The following is a 13,437-nucleotide window of genomic DNA, read 5'->3' on the forward strand; positions in this document are numbered from 1 at the left end:
TATGCTATGCTATGCTATGCCATGTTATGCTATGCTATGCTATGCTATACTATGCTATGCTATGCTATGCTATGTTATACTATGCTATGTTATGCTATACTATGCTATGCTATACTATACTATACTAAGTCATCTGCCTTTGGTTAGAAATGTACTCAAGCAAAAGTACATACACAATTATATCTGAATATACCAAAAATGAAAACTAGTCATTAAAGTACCAGTGTCAGGGATTTATAGACGTCACAAACTTATCACAATGCATTTGTTGATAATTTGTGCTATTACTTTTAAGACATCAAAATATCCAGTAACTAAAGTCACTAAATAGACCTGGTGAATTAAAAGTGGAGTGTAAAGTGTGGCTGAACCTCATACAGAACTGGAACTGCTGTGTCTTTAAAACCCTTTGTTGGCTCATTGCCCAGAAAGTTTATTTCCCATTTCCCATCCAGCCACATGGACTAAGCTCCGCCACGCAGAGAGAACAAGAATTTTCACTCAGAGAGCAACAACTCCAACAGCAGCCTGAACACAGGACCTCTCTCTCTTTGACCGAGGAGTTTTATATCCACTGAGCCTCCCAGCTGATCTGTCACAGCCTGTCAGTCCTTGCAAAAGTGAGGTAAGTTTCACACTCTGAAACTCAAAGTGTGGCAGCTCTCTGCCAGCCATCTGAACCGTTATTCATGTTATATAGAGTATGTGTTTGCTTTTGTTAACTGTGTGTTTACTGCTATTGATCTGTTGACTTTTGGACTGTACGTCAGGTGACTCACTGAATGTGCTGCGTCGAGTTTAAAGGTCCTGCTGCCATGCGGGAGCTATTGTCTTTTGCTTGAACACAAAGCCTCTTTTCACTAATCTATAATTCCCTTCACTTTCGGTCCAGCAGTTTGCAGTGGGTGTGATGTACAGACCCGTAAAGTAGCTCTGCTCATTAAAGCGTCTCTTGTGAGGACTTACTGTAACAGAGAGGATGCTGAAAGTTTGCACACATGAGATCTTGTTTTGCCCTTGGGGAAGAATTAGTCACAAAGATTTGAATGGAAAAAGCTGAAAGTTTGGTTTGTTCAAGCTGTAAGAGACGAACAGATTATATAAATGCTCACACATTTCCACACACAGACTGATGCTGCGGTTGAATGAACAGGTCAGAGCACCACCATCTGATACTGGTGGAGTTCGCTAAGTGAGATGTTTCTCTGTAAACTGACTGGTTTGTTATTGTGGACAACATGCACCGAGGCAGCATCATGGGAGTAATTGGGCTGCTGAAGTTTCTGGAGGATTTTCTGGGAAGATGAGGTCACAGGGAGACACACCCAGAGGCTCAGACTGTGAGCAGGAAAGACCAAAGGGTGGAAGACATTCAGCAGCGGCTTTCAGTGAGTCATTTGCCGGGGGTGGGAAGCTGTAGTTTAGTTGTAATTTCCATTCAGTTTGAAGTGAAAGAATTCTGGTCTGGAAGGGATATTTAAACTGCATAGGGTCAGTTCCCATTCAAACACACAGACAGAAGCCCCATGACTGTTTTAAGAAGATTACATAATGGGCTTAAATTTACTCCAAATCATTGTTTTGCAAGAAATTTGCTTTTCTAAATAGCGTACAGAAATCTAATCTCCTTGACGTGAAATGGACAATATTGTAAGAGCTTGTTTCATTAAGTCAACAACATATTGTCTCTGGAATGTGGTTGGAATGAGGCCTATTTCCTCTTGGCCAAAAAGAAAAAAGCCGGATGACCTGGGAACATTTAAACCTCCACTCCCTGACCTCTCCTCACGTGAGCATTCACATTCAACAAGTGGAATTTCTTTAGAGGCACAAAGAGGTTTTTAAAAAGCATACAGTCTTGGTGTTTTCAGCCAGAGAGCTGTGTCGAGATTTGGAGAGGCTGCAGATTTAGTGGCGTAGACGGACGTGGCTCAGAGGGCTGGCTGAGGCGGAAGTCGGGGGGGGGGGGGGGATGTTGAGTCAACACAGGACTGTTTCTCTCAGACTTGTCACTTCTGGTCTCCTGCCTTTCAATGGACTCACAGACGCAGACTGAGATTGCGATAATGGAGTCGCAGATTAGGGCAGACAGTGGTGATGTGGCTAAAATGAATTGAAAGTGAGTTGAGTCTGGCTCTTCCTCTGGATCAAAGAGAGAGGAATCAAGTGTGAGGGGTTGAGACTTCACAAAGATTATTAATACTCTTCATAAAGAGTGGAATATGTGCAGCAATGCATCTAGAGTGGCATATAAAAGAACAGAAAGTTATTAAAAAGAACTGGGTATGCAGAATAAAAAGCATGCTTGCATCATGATTCATAGCATCTATTCAGATTATTTACATGCTGTGCTCTTTGTTCCTTTTCATCTCCTATCTGTAAATCACATTTCTGCAAATTCCTGGCTGTAGAAATGTTATGCACTGTTGTGGAGAGAGGACTCCCATGTGTTTGTGGAGCTATTGTCTTCACTTTCTAGCTGTGATCACTCATGGTGCTCACTGCTGCCTATGTCCATACATCATAATGGACTTTTACTGCTACACTGCTGTTAGAATGACTTTTTAATGTTCTGTGTGATTAAAAACATCAAACTAACTTTAAAGTCTCCTACCAGTCACTGATTGATCCCTAAAATCTTCTCTCTGTGTATAGTTCCATTTTTCCCCCATAAAATTAATCCCACAATCTAAAGGGCTTAGAGATAACTTGACATAGTTTCTCTCTCTTGAATATGATGATCTATAATGTGCGTCTCTCTTTACTCGCTGTAGCTCAAGCACACCAGCTCACCTCTGCTCAAACACTGTAAAACTACTCTGCACTACACAATAACAAGTTGTAATAGTCTAGTTATTTAGCCATACATGTTCAAATCTGAACAGATTGTGAAGGAAAAAAGGAATACAGAAAGCTCCACTCTGCAAGCAGACAGGAGTAGTTCCCAAGTTCATGATGTTGGCCACTTATTTTGCTCTTGTTGTGTCTTCTGGCATATAAAAACATGAAATGGACATAAAGCCAGTGTGACATGTCACCTATTGAAACAAATTTCTGAGATCTTTGAATGACTATGACGAGGTTCTGGCAGTGTACCAGCCTATTAGTTGATGTTCACTTCATGACAAATAATGATAACCTGTCTGGACAGCTTTTTATTTTCATTACTTGGGTGTGAGAGATTAATGACACTGTAGTTTCGCCAACTGAATTTGACTCTGACATTAAATATGTCCCCAGCAAATGCAGTAGCAAAAATATTTACAGATGGTGCTATAAATACTAGCCTGAATATCAATGTAAGTGTTTGTGTTTTCAGAGAAATTTTTTTTTCCAATTATGGAAAATGTCACTGATAGTTTTTACTTGTACAGACACAAGTCATAGTACCACTAATCTAATGGTTCCCAGTATGTTTGGCATGAACCTCACCTGGACTTCCACAGTGAATGCACAGTCATGACAGTGAAGCACAGAGGTGGGAGTGTGATGATATGGGGCTGCATGAGTGCAAAAAATTCTGGAGAGATGATGTTTATAGACTGCATGATGAATGTCAGTGGATGTGATAAAATACTGGCTGACATGATAACTCCTAGTCTGCAGAGGCCAGGCAGAAGAAGAATACTACAGCGTGATAACGATTCAAAACACACAGCCAAAAATCAGAAAGAGTTTCAGAATCAGACAAAAGTTAAAAAAAAAAAAACCTGGTGAAGTCAGTGTCCTGATTTGAATCCCAACACGTCACTGTTCAAAGAAAAAGGCAGAGCAACACAACCCCTTCAAAAAGAAAAAAATAAATAAACCAGAATCTCTGAAGAATGGCAGAGCATATTTCCAGAAGTTTGGTATTTTCCATGCCGAGAAGCATTGAGTCTGACAAAAAAAAAAGAGGAAAAATGTGATACCAAAAAAGGGGATGGACTCACTTTTGTTGTACAGTTTCTCTATCAGACTTAGAAATGAATCAACCAGCCATAGTCACAATACTCTGAGTGTGGCTGACTGTATGCGCATGGTGCGATGTGTGGTATGAAAGAGGGATTGACTTTTCTTGCTCCTTGACCCTTGACCTGCGTACAGCTCAGAGTCAGAATGGGTGGAAGACAAGGCGTCTTTATGCGAGTTGGGAATCGCAATGGCCAGTTTAAGTGAAAGTGGAAGAATGTTCCAGCTTCTAACTTTCAAAACTCTTGTGATAACCGACGCTTCTCTGATTCCATGTTGTTCCTACTACTATACCAAAGTATTCTTGAAAATGCATCTCAAACTGCCTTGCTTAACAGTGCTGCTTTCTACCTTCTTAAGTCTTAAAGTGTGTGTTTAAATATATTTGTTTTGTTGCTATGTGAGACAATGTTATTCTGAATAAATCTTCCATTGACAATAACTTGTCTGTCCTATAACCCAGATAATATTCCAGCTCCAACCTTAAAGAGAACTTGTTTCTTCTTGCTTGTTACAGTTCAGTCCAAGAGAAAACTGTTGCCTGAGGATTTATCACATTTTCTCACTGAGACGTGACAGGTGAAAATATATCGTCCTTCCAACATTGATTTGCACTGGCACTGCTCATGTTGTGCAGAATACTCAAGCTGTCTCTATTCAGTTGGAAAACTCACTTCATCCTTGCCAACAAAACAGAGCATATTTTTACTGCTGTTATTATCAGTCACGTAACAGGCCATTAATAGAACTAAAATCAACAGAATTTTTCCAGTAGCACTTTGAATCGTGTTTTGTATAATACCTACTGTAAAAATATATTCTGAATAGCCTGTACTTGATAGAACAGTAGCCCTGTGTTCCTCAGTGTCAGGAACTAGTCAAGCCAGATCTTTAACCAGCCCTGAGCCACATCCCACTTTATCTCATGACTTGCAACATTTTTTTTTTTTTTTTACGGTTGAGACTTTCTACCCCAAACAACCGGGCAGCACAGGACACAAGGTGATCCCTCCCAATTATTTGACACTGCAGTATTACAGATCCAGTGTTTACTCTCCAGTAAGTGCAGTTAGGTGTGAGGGAGGAGACTTGAGCAGAGGAGGGAGGTCCTCGAGGACACACCTGTCAAGGAGGGAGGAAATCTGACAGCAGAGCACCACTGTTACCTACTGAGCTGTTGCAGAGGAGGTCTGCAGAGTATGTCAACTAGCTAAGGGAATATCACAGTAGCCGTGGTGTCGGTCCATCGATTGGAGAGAAAAACGAAATGGGTGGCACTATAAGTCAGAAGAAGGGCAGCAGGCGAGCCAGCTCAAGGAGTTACACCAAAAGCATCACGTGAGTCGAATCGCTCACCAGCTTCATGGGGATTTTGTAGCACATTAGAAAAACTTAATGCCTTGAGACTTTTGTTTTCTTCTGAACTACTGACGAAGGCTTTCACCTCTCTCATGCTACTAGTATGCAGTTATAAGGCTGTACCAGTAAGAATATTAAAATATTCTAATGCATTTTCATATTTGATGCCATATCAACAACAGTACTTACTTTGTAGCTACATTTTCATTCTCTTTGCGTTTGGGCAGAGACTGGCCTCTGTTCAAGCGTACACTTGCACACACATGCAAATATTCACACACCCTCAAAATGAATGCATAGATAAGGCTTCACACAGATGGACAGTTAAATATGTTTGCTCACTGAAGCTCCAAGTGTGTGCATGTGGCTGTCTGTGTACTTTAAAGCAAACACAATATAGAAGATCAAAAAGAAGTGAGGCGATAAAATGTAATATAAAACAATACCAACAAGTTGAGCAAGTTCAAAATTTAATGTGCCACATTTGCACATTGTTCCAGGCCGCTGCAACTAGTTTAACACGATCAGTTATGGTGCTGTCTGAACAGATCTACAGTTGTCTCCTCACAGCGTGATCGCATTGTGAGTAATACAGCTTCACTGTGTCAATATTTGCTTTAGGTGATTCCTGTCCTCGTGTTACTGGGAGGCCCAGTGGCAGCTCTGCAGTCTGTGGGTCAAACTGCTGACACGCTGGACTGTGAAACGCTGCAGTTCAATCTGTTTTTTTTTTTTTGAATAAACATTCCAAACAAACAAAGAAAAAGACACTTTACAGAGCCGCTGCTAGTGACTTTTACAAGTTCTGTTGACATACAGCACCTAACAACCTGTTTATAGTGTTTTACAGCTTCAAAAAAAATAAAAAATCATGACGACAGCTGTGCTTCGTTCTCTTAAGTGGTACAAAGAGGTACAAAAGAAAATCAGTTCAGATTCAGCTGGTTGCTGGAGTCTTCAGCAGCGTTTGCTCATGCTGAACGCTGGGTAAACATGACATATCACAGTTCTTCAAGGACCAGAGAGACTGCTTTTAAATCCACAATATGTACATTAGGCTGTGACTCCGTCCTAACTTTGTCCACCTGTTTCAAAGCTTGTTTGTGTGGCTTCTGTCGTTTCTGATTTGACAAAGGCTTTGGGGGACATGTTCTTCTGTGCTTTGGGTGGCTGCATGTCAGGCTGGCACGAGTCAGCGAACCTCTCACGTGCTTTCTCCCAGTTCTTCTGGGACTTTGATCTGGCCATAGACATGTCATCTAGAGACATGGCGGTACCTGCCCCTAACCCGGACTGAGACTTTCTGATTTTCAGTTCAATCTGTGAAGAAAGGAATGACAGTGGAAGAAAATTAAATCATTTTGTTGCTTCAGAACTAAACCAACAGCAACAGAATCAGTAGATCATCTTACCGGAGCTTTCATTCCTGTTCCCTCTTTGCCAAGTCCCTCTCCCTTCTTCCAGCCCATTTTTTCCAGCATCTTCCGTCCTTTATTGACTTCACTGATCTCCCTTTAGGGAAACGAGACACAATGCATGTTCAGTACTTAAATCTATTATTTCCATTCTGTAGCAATTACAGTCAGTGTCCGTATACTTACTCATGAACAGAAGCGGGAGCATCATCTCTTTGGAAAACGCCCTCACTGCCCACAGTCTGTCGTCGAGACTCTGCTCTGTCCTTATATTTTGGGTTCTTCAGGGCTTTGGTCTCCTCACTGGTCTGCATACAGAAAAGCCCAGAGATAAGCAACTGCAAAAAAACAGACGGCTGAGACATATCACAACAAGCTGAAGCCAGTCTACACTCACTTGCAAGCCATATTTGGCCTTCATCTGCTTCAGCTCTTTCTGTCTCAGTGATTCTTTGTCCTCTTTGGTGAGAGCAGGACCTTTGGGAAACAACAGTGATAACTTCAGCTCTGCAGTCCTCATGTCATGTTATGTAATGACAAAGTGAGACAAACCACAACCTACTAGGATCTCACGTGAGAATGGATCTAAAAAGTTTGTCAGGATTATTCAAGCATTTGCTCATAGGTTTAGGTCCGTTTCCATCAGTATAAAGAAAATGCATTTTGCTTCTCTCTGGATGTGTTTTCTCTTGAAGTCACTCACCAGTGTTCTCCTCCCTTCTGTACTTGCTGAGGTGAGCCATCACCTGACCGGGCTCACAGCCATCACAGGTATCTGTCCCTGAATGGATATGGAAGGACAGCACAGTCTCTCCCATTTTCACCTCATCGCCATGCATCAGTGCATGTGGCTCGCATTTGGTTTTGGGCTGCGTAAAGAAAGATGAATTGACAACATCTCTGCTCTGCTGAGTTGACGTTTTTACTGTTTAACTTAACAGACGGATATAAAATGCTGACCTGTAAGATTCGATTGCCATTGATGACCGTTCCGTTCTGGCTTCCTTGGTCCACCAGCATGTAGCTCTGCTGCTCCTGGTCAAAGTAAACCTCAGCGTGGAACTGGAACCAAACACATTTAACATTTAGAAAACATCACAAAACCCTGTCTGACACCAAAGACAGAAACGAGAGGAGGTGGGAAGGGGTACCTTGCTGACTCCCATTTCTGTTATTCGGATTGCATGATCCATATCTTTCTCTCTGCAAAGAGAAATACAGCATGTCGTCTTGAAGGAGACCAACAATGATCGACTCCTCCTGTTTGTTCTGACTACTCATAGTTCCACAATGTGTACATTTCCATTCTTACATTAAGCCCTTTGAGCCATTTGGTTCAGTGCTACAGTCACAGCTCTTAGAGTTCCCACCGTGACCGTTCATTCTTAAACAACAAAAACTCAGTTTTGCTTGGTAAGAAAGAACCAACTCTTGTTGAAATGGAAGTCATGGTAGCACATGACAACAGGAGAAACAGAGCACAAACCTGCCAATGGTGGCTGGAGAGTCAGCTGTGATGATGAACAAAGTGCCCACCTGCAGCACTGGAGACCTGACCACAGTGACTCTGACACAGGGAGGCCAGACTGCAATACAAAAAACATACCGGTAATAAACCCACTGTATTGTCATGGAAACATGAGTCTCACAAAGCTACAGATGATGATGATGGAACCAGCTTCAAGTTTCTAGCAGATTAAACCAACTGGCCTAAAAACAAATTCTGAAGATGTGGGTCTTCCACATGTGCTGAATTTGGCTTGTTTTTTCTCTCACCTTCTTGACTCTGTGTTTCCATATCTGACTCTGGACTTTCCTTTGAGGGTGAGCTCGAGGATGATGACATTGAAGAAGTAGACTCCCACTCTTCTTTTTCTGACTCTGTGATCTCACCCTCCTCTGGTTCACTGTTCCCCTCTGACTCATCGCTCCGAGCCACATGCTTTTTCTTTTTACACTTTTCTGACTTAGATTTTTTCCTTGATTTTCTCTTATCATCGTGGTGTGAGCCATTTTTCTGCCTTTTCCTCTTTGATGACGATTTGTCCCTCCTTTCCCGGTGTTTAGAAGAATCTTTTCTTCGTGGAGGCGCGTCTGGACTACGAGACCTTCGGTTCGCTTTTTGTGATTCTGAGTTCCTCTTAACTGTTTGCCGTTCCACCCATTCAGTTTCTTCTTCTTCCAGCTTAACATCATCATGTTTCAGTTCCTGCCATCAGACAGTCAGCAGAGGTTATAATCCAGCAGGTGACAGCAGGTCGGTTGACTTTGTATTGTAGATCTCAATATTTCCAGCACTGAATTCTAATAGATGGTCTCAGTCTTCAAAGACAATTTTTGAACTTCACCTAATCATTTCAGGCTTCACAGGAAAGTCCTCAGTGATCCAAATGTTGTTTTGCACTCAGATTTGCACACACCAGTGACCAAATCTAAAAGTCCTTTGAGGTTTATGACACTACAGCGCAACCAAGAACCCCTCTAAGCACATACAGTTGTTTGATTACACTAACAACTTTAGGCGTTATCCCATATAACGGAACTGAATGCTGGAAACCCAGAAATGGACAAACAAAACGTTTTGCCTTCAGCTGATCTTTATAGCTGCTTTGATTCATCTTATTGTAAGGGCAGAATCATTAAACCTAAGACTCAGTTGAAAATAGTCAAAATACTTGATATATTTATAGTATACCTCTGTAGGGAGCAGTTTTCCAGTAAGAGGAAATCTTCATTTTAGCCATAGAGTTAGTCACTTCTTGCACCTAGGTCAAAGGAATATTTTTTTTAGTCAACTACCCTCAAATTAATACAAAAAGAAACAAAAATAGAGTATTTGAAGACTGAGACCAATAAAGTCATGAGGATTTTAAGTTAATCTACAAAGTGAAAAGCCAGCTGGCAGCCACCAAATACAACATTTCAAAACCACAAATCAATAAAATATCTATTGCCACATACCCCCCATTCATCCTGATGTGGTGTTTTCTTGACCCCTTTCTTGAATTTCCTGCCTTTCTTTTCAGCAGCATTCTTTTCTTGGCATGGCTCCGCACTTGTCTGTGCAGCGGGAACCTCAATCCTGGAATGAAACTGGTATCGTCCACTCTCTGCGTCGTAGTAGTAGTATATGCCCGTATTGGCATCGTAGTACAACTGACTGGCCTGAGGAAGTGAAAAAAATGTTTAAGGTCAAAAGACTACTACAAATATGTGTTAAAAGAACTTATACTGTCTCTAAAATGAATTCTGCTACAAACTTAAAAAACTGTTGACAAACCGAGTCATAGTAGAAGCCTGTGCTGTGGTCATAATACATCCCGGTCGTCTCATCAAAGACAAACCCAGTCTGTGTCATGGCCTCCTCAGCAGTGGCTCTCAACATATCAGCAATGGATCCTCCATCACCGTCCTGAAACGGACAATGTCACATAGTAGTACGAGTGTAAATTTTAGTTAATAAAATAAATTTAAACATCCACATCAGCATACATCAATCAGGGAGTTCAACAAGTGAGTAATAACTATGGCTAATTAATGATTGTATAATAAAACATGCCTCTGTTGTTTCTGGAACACTGCTGTCTGTTTGAGCGGACACGTCTTCAGCTGCTGCTTCATTTGGTGCTGAAACCTCTGCTGTTTGGCTGCAGTCTGCTGCATCCACCACTTCTGCTGTTGCTGCTTCTGCGTTCTGGCTTTCCTGAGTGTCTGCCACCTCTGGGTTCTGACTGTATCCTCCATAGTAGTAATTGTAGTAATCTGGAAAGGATTATTGAAAAATGTGTAAAACGTCTTGACAAGTGGTACGAACTATCGGCTTAACTAATGTACATATGAAAGTAACGCACCAGTTTCTGTCCATACGTATTCTTCTGTCTGAGTTTCACTGTGGACTCTGTCTTTATCCTTCTTCTTCCGTTCGTGGATCTCTGCACTCAGCTGATCAACCTGAAGCAAGACGTCATTAGATAAAATGAATGGCTACAAAATTAATAAAGCTCTGAACAGTTTGTAGGTTTGTGAGCATTAACAAATCAAAACATATTGAATTAAGAGATTTCTGTAGTATTTAGTAACAGATAACTGCCAAGCTGCTCAAAAACAATTTACACATACCATTTACATAAGAAAATCTCTGCACTTTCATTAAATAAATTTGATAATCTTAAGAGAAAAGAATGGGCAGGCCCTATTTAATGAGACAAGATAATCAGTTTTCTGGAATGAACACTGCAACATATGATCGTAATGTTATAGTACATCGTTTTAAAAGAGCAAAAATATGAAGTACATGCTTGTTACTTTACTGTATGCCAAGTTTTTATTCTGAAATAAACATTTTCAATCATATTTTGTTCCCAAACCTGATACCATCTTGGCTCTAATCACTAATTGTTCAACAGCTGTGAGAAAACTAAACTAGTGACATGTTTAACATACAATGTGTGGTGTGTAAAGTTAATACGGGTTAGTATTAGTGTGGACTGACCTGTTTCCTCAGGTCTTCGTTGTAGCTCTCGGTGCTCCTCTGCAGCCTCTCGGACTGATTTAGCTGCTTCTGTAACTTAGACAACTCGGCTCGGCACTCTTTCAGTTCCTGCTTCAACGACTCTACTTTCAGGCGGAGCTCAGCCAGGTCGCACTCCGTGTCCTTTTCTTCGTGGCCGTCCTCGCTCTCCATAAGTCAAACTGAAAACAGCAACATTTAGCGGTCAGCTAGTTTTACAACTTGGTGGTAGACACAGAAGAAACATTGGAATAGCACCATTATAGGAAGCTAGCGCGTGTGTGCTAACCATTCCTCACGGGACGTTAACGGTTCTTTTAACACAACAGTAGTTGGCTGCTAGCAAAAAGACTTAAATACGAAATATTCGACAAACCTTTACACCTTATAAACATTGAGTACACGTGTGTATTTGTGAAGTAATGTATCTTCTTACCTTTTGGCTTCGTTTTCGTCTCCTCCTCAGTGAACCTGCTCTCAGCGCGGCACTAGAACCGACCTGAAAGTTGAACATAGACATCTTGTAACTGCGCTGCATGTTGGATACAGCCGAGTACATGTTTTGATGATAATTAGACAGTTACAGTTAGAACCGTGGAAATGTTTACAGTCCACCCTGTTCGAGACCGCCATTTACTACTACCCCTATACGTCACGGCGGCAGTGATTCTTCTTCGGGCTTGGAGGACCTCGGCGCCTGCTGTCAGTCAGTTACTATGGTTACCTCCCGAAGACCTTTACCGCCACCCAGCGACCAAAATTTTCACAGTTGTAGATGAAATCTATTACGTTTATATTCCACTTTCCTTCTTAACCATTACATTTTGGGGCAGACTTTTTAAAAATGTTCCTAATGAACAGAAGTGTGTTTTTGCAAAGCCTTTCTTGTAACTGCAGAAATGTAGGTAAATAAATGACGGTTTATGGCGTGGCCGGTCATGACATTTACATTGCAGCCAAAAGTCTAATATTTTTGTCAACGTTTAAGCTACACCATGGGTTGTGGATGTCAAATATCCTTGTTTAGTCTATACTTGAAATGATTTAAGAGAATATTTATGTTAAAAAAAATCAAGACATTACCTCTTTTTCACCTGTCTCTGACTGCTCAAAAAAATAATAATTAAGGGAACATTTAATCATCACAAACCAGTTTAAATACACGTCGGGGATATTGATCTCTCCAGTTAGGAAGAGTAAGTGATGGTAACCCCTTTCAGTCCATTAATAATTTTGATTTTAACTGTCCATTACATCATTTTATTCTCAATAAATAACACAGTGTATATAAATGATTTAAGTGTTCCCTTAATTATTTTAGCTGTATATTTAAAAGGAAATCCTCATGAATGAAATCAAGTCTTTCTGATGCATTAAATAACATTTCAGTGACCGTTTGGGGGTTTCAATCACCTTTTGACAGGCGGAAAGCTGCTTTATATTAATTGAATTGGTCTTTTAAAGTTATTACAACTTGTTAGTTATAATCTAAGGAACAAAGCAGGTAAAATAATGCAGGGACATAAGAACAACTGGATCACTTTTTGGCACTCAATTCGTTTTCGACTGGTAGTGGAGACTAGATGGAAGGAGAGAAACAGTGGTTTGACTATGTATATCAAATATAATTGACTTCAGTGTTTTATTTTTTAGACTACATTGAAAGTGTTCTATGAGGTTGCTCTAGTGTCCTAAAATTTTCAGGGATGAAGTAATGACAACATTGTGAAATCAAGTGGAGTGAAAAGTAGTAAAGTTGCATTTACATCCACACAAAGCATGGCACTGTCTATGGCACCAGGACTTCAATAAGTCTAATTTTACCAGTTTACATATGCTGCTGTCTGCTGTCTACATATAGCAAAACTGAGCACAATAGGGACACTGCTGGTATTTTTTTCTTCTGTTGTCCAGGAAGCTTTAGAAATGATCTCAACTGCTTTCAGCGATGATACAAGCATTATTGTTCAAAATGCATTTATTATAACAATAAGCTTGTATATGGTTGATCAGTGTGAAATACTTGGTACTTTCAAATTTAGAGTTTATGTTGTGTGTAATAGATTAAATTTTGCCTAGATACAGTGGAAGTGAATTCAAAGGCTTTAAAAATAACATTTAACTTATATGTACAGACAACATGATGGAATCATGTGCAGCTGATGCTGTGGTGGATGTTATGGTAGGAGTCTGTATTCTGTG

General features: G+C 40.6%; 2 protein-coding genes across 4 annotated transcripts in view; one reads left to right on the forward strand and one right to left on the reverse strand.

Annotated features, from left to right (window-relative positions):
* The first annotated feature begins 492 nt into the window (after positions 1-492).
* The window catches only part of tacc1 (transforming, acidic coiled-coil containing protein 1), a 30,489-nt gene continuing 17,544 nt past the window's right edge, over positions 493-13,437 (forward strand). The window contains exon 1 of the mRNA XM_022200337.2: positions 493-625. The gene's annotated coding sequence lies outside the window, so the exon portion shown is untranslated. The remainder of the gene's footprint in view (positions 626-13,437) is intronic.
* Positions 5,764-11,937, reverse strand: aggf1 (angiogenic factor with G patch and FHA domains 1). Of its 3 annotated transcripts, XM_022200357.2 has the most exons (16): positions 11,820-11,937; positions 11,672-11,734; positions 11,218-11,417; positions 10,577-10,676; positions 10,285-10,487; positions 10,006-10,137; positions 9,687-9,890; positions 8,502-8,934; positions 8,212-8,311; positions 7,877-7,928; positions 7,686-7,787; positions 7,429-7,594; positions 7,123-7,202; positions 6,912-7,033; positions 6,723-6,822; positions 5,764-6,630 (listed from the first exon to the last, which is right to left on the reverse strand). In XM_022200357.2, the coding sequence occupies exons 3-16, from the start codon at positions 11,407-11,409 to the stop codon at positions 6,382-6,384; spliced, it is 2,235 nt and encodes a 744-aa protein (XP_022056049.1). In that variant the 5' UTR covers positions 11,410-11,417; positions 11,672-11,734; positions 11,820-11,937; the 3' UTR covers positions 5,764-6,381. The 3 variants fall into 3 exon arrangements, with proteins under 3 accessions (XP_022056049.1, XP_022056058.1, XP_022056040.1); XM_022200366.2 differs by lacking the exon at positions 8,502-8,934 and adding an exon at positions 9,421-9,490 and having other exon boundaries at positions 11,672-11,905; XM_022200348.2 differs by having other exon boundaries at positions 11,672-11,904.

This window comes from Acanthochromis polyacanthus, chromosome 5 (genome assembly GCF_021347895.1).
Source record: "Acanthochromis polyacanthus isolate Apoly-LR-REF ecotype Palm Island chromosome 5, KAUST_Apoly_ChrSc, whole genome shotgun sequence".
Taxonomy (NCBI): Eukaryota; Metazoa; Chordata; class Actinopteri; family Pomacentridae; genus Acanthochromis; species Acanthochromis polyacanthus.

What these genes read in the sequence shown, in the direction of transcription:
- aggf1 (XM_022200357.2), bottom strand. Translation starts at nt 11,409, where the DNA reads ATGGAGAGCGAGGACGGCCACGAAGAAAAGGACACGGAGTGCGACCTG. An exon ending in CAGAAATGGGAGTCAGCAAG is followed by an intron (nt 7,788 to 7,876) that starts GTACCCCTTCCC and finishes GTTTGGTTCCAG; the next exon opens with TTCCACGCTGAGGTTTACTT. An exon ending in ATGGCAATCGAATCTTACAG is followed by an intron (nt 7,595 to 7,685) that starts GTCAGCATTTTA and finishes TTCTTTACGCAG; the next exon opens with CCCAAAACCAAATGCGAGCC.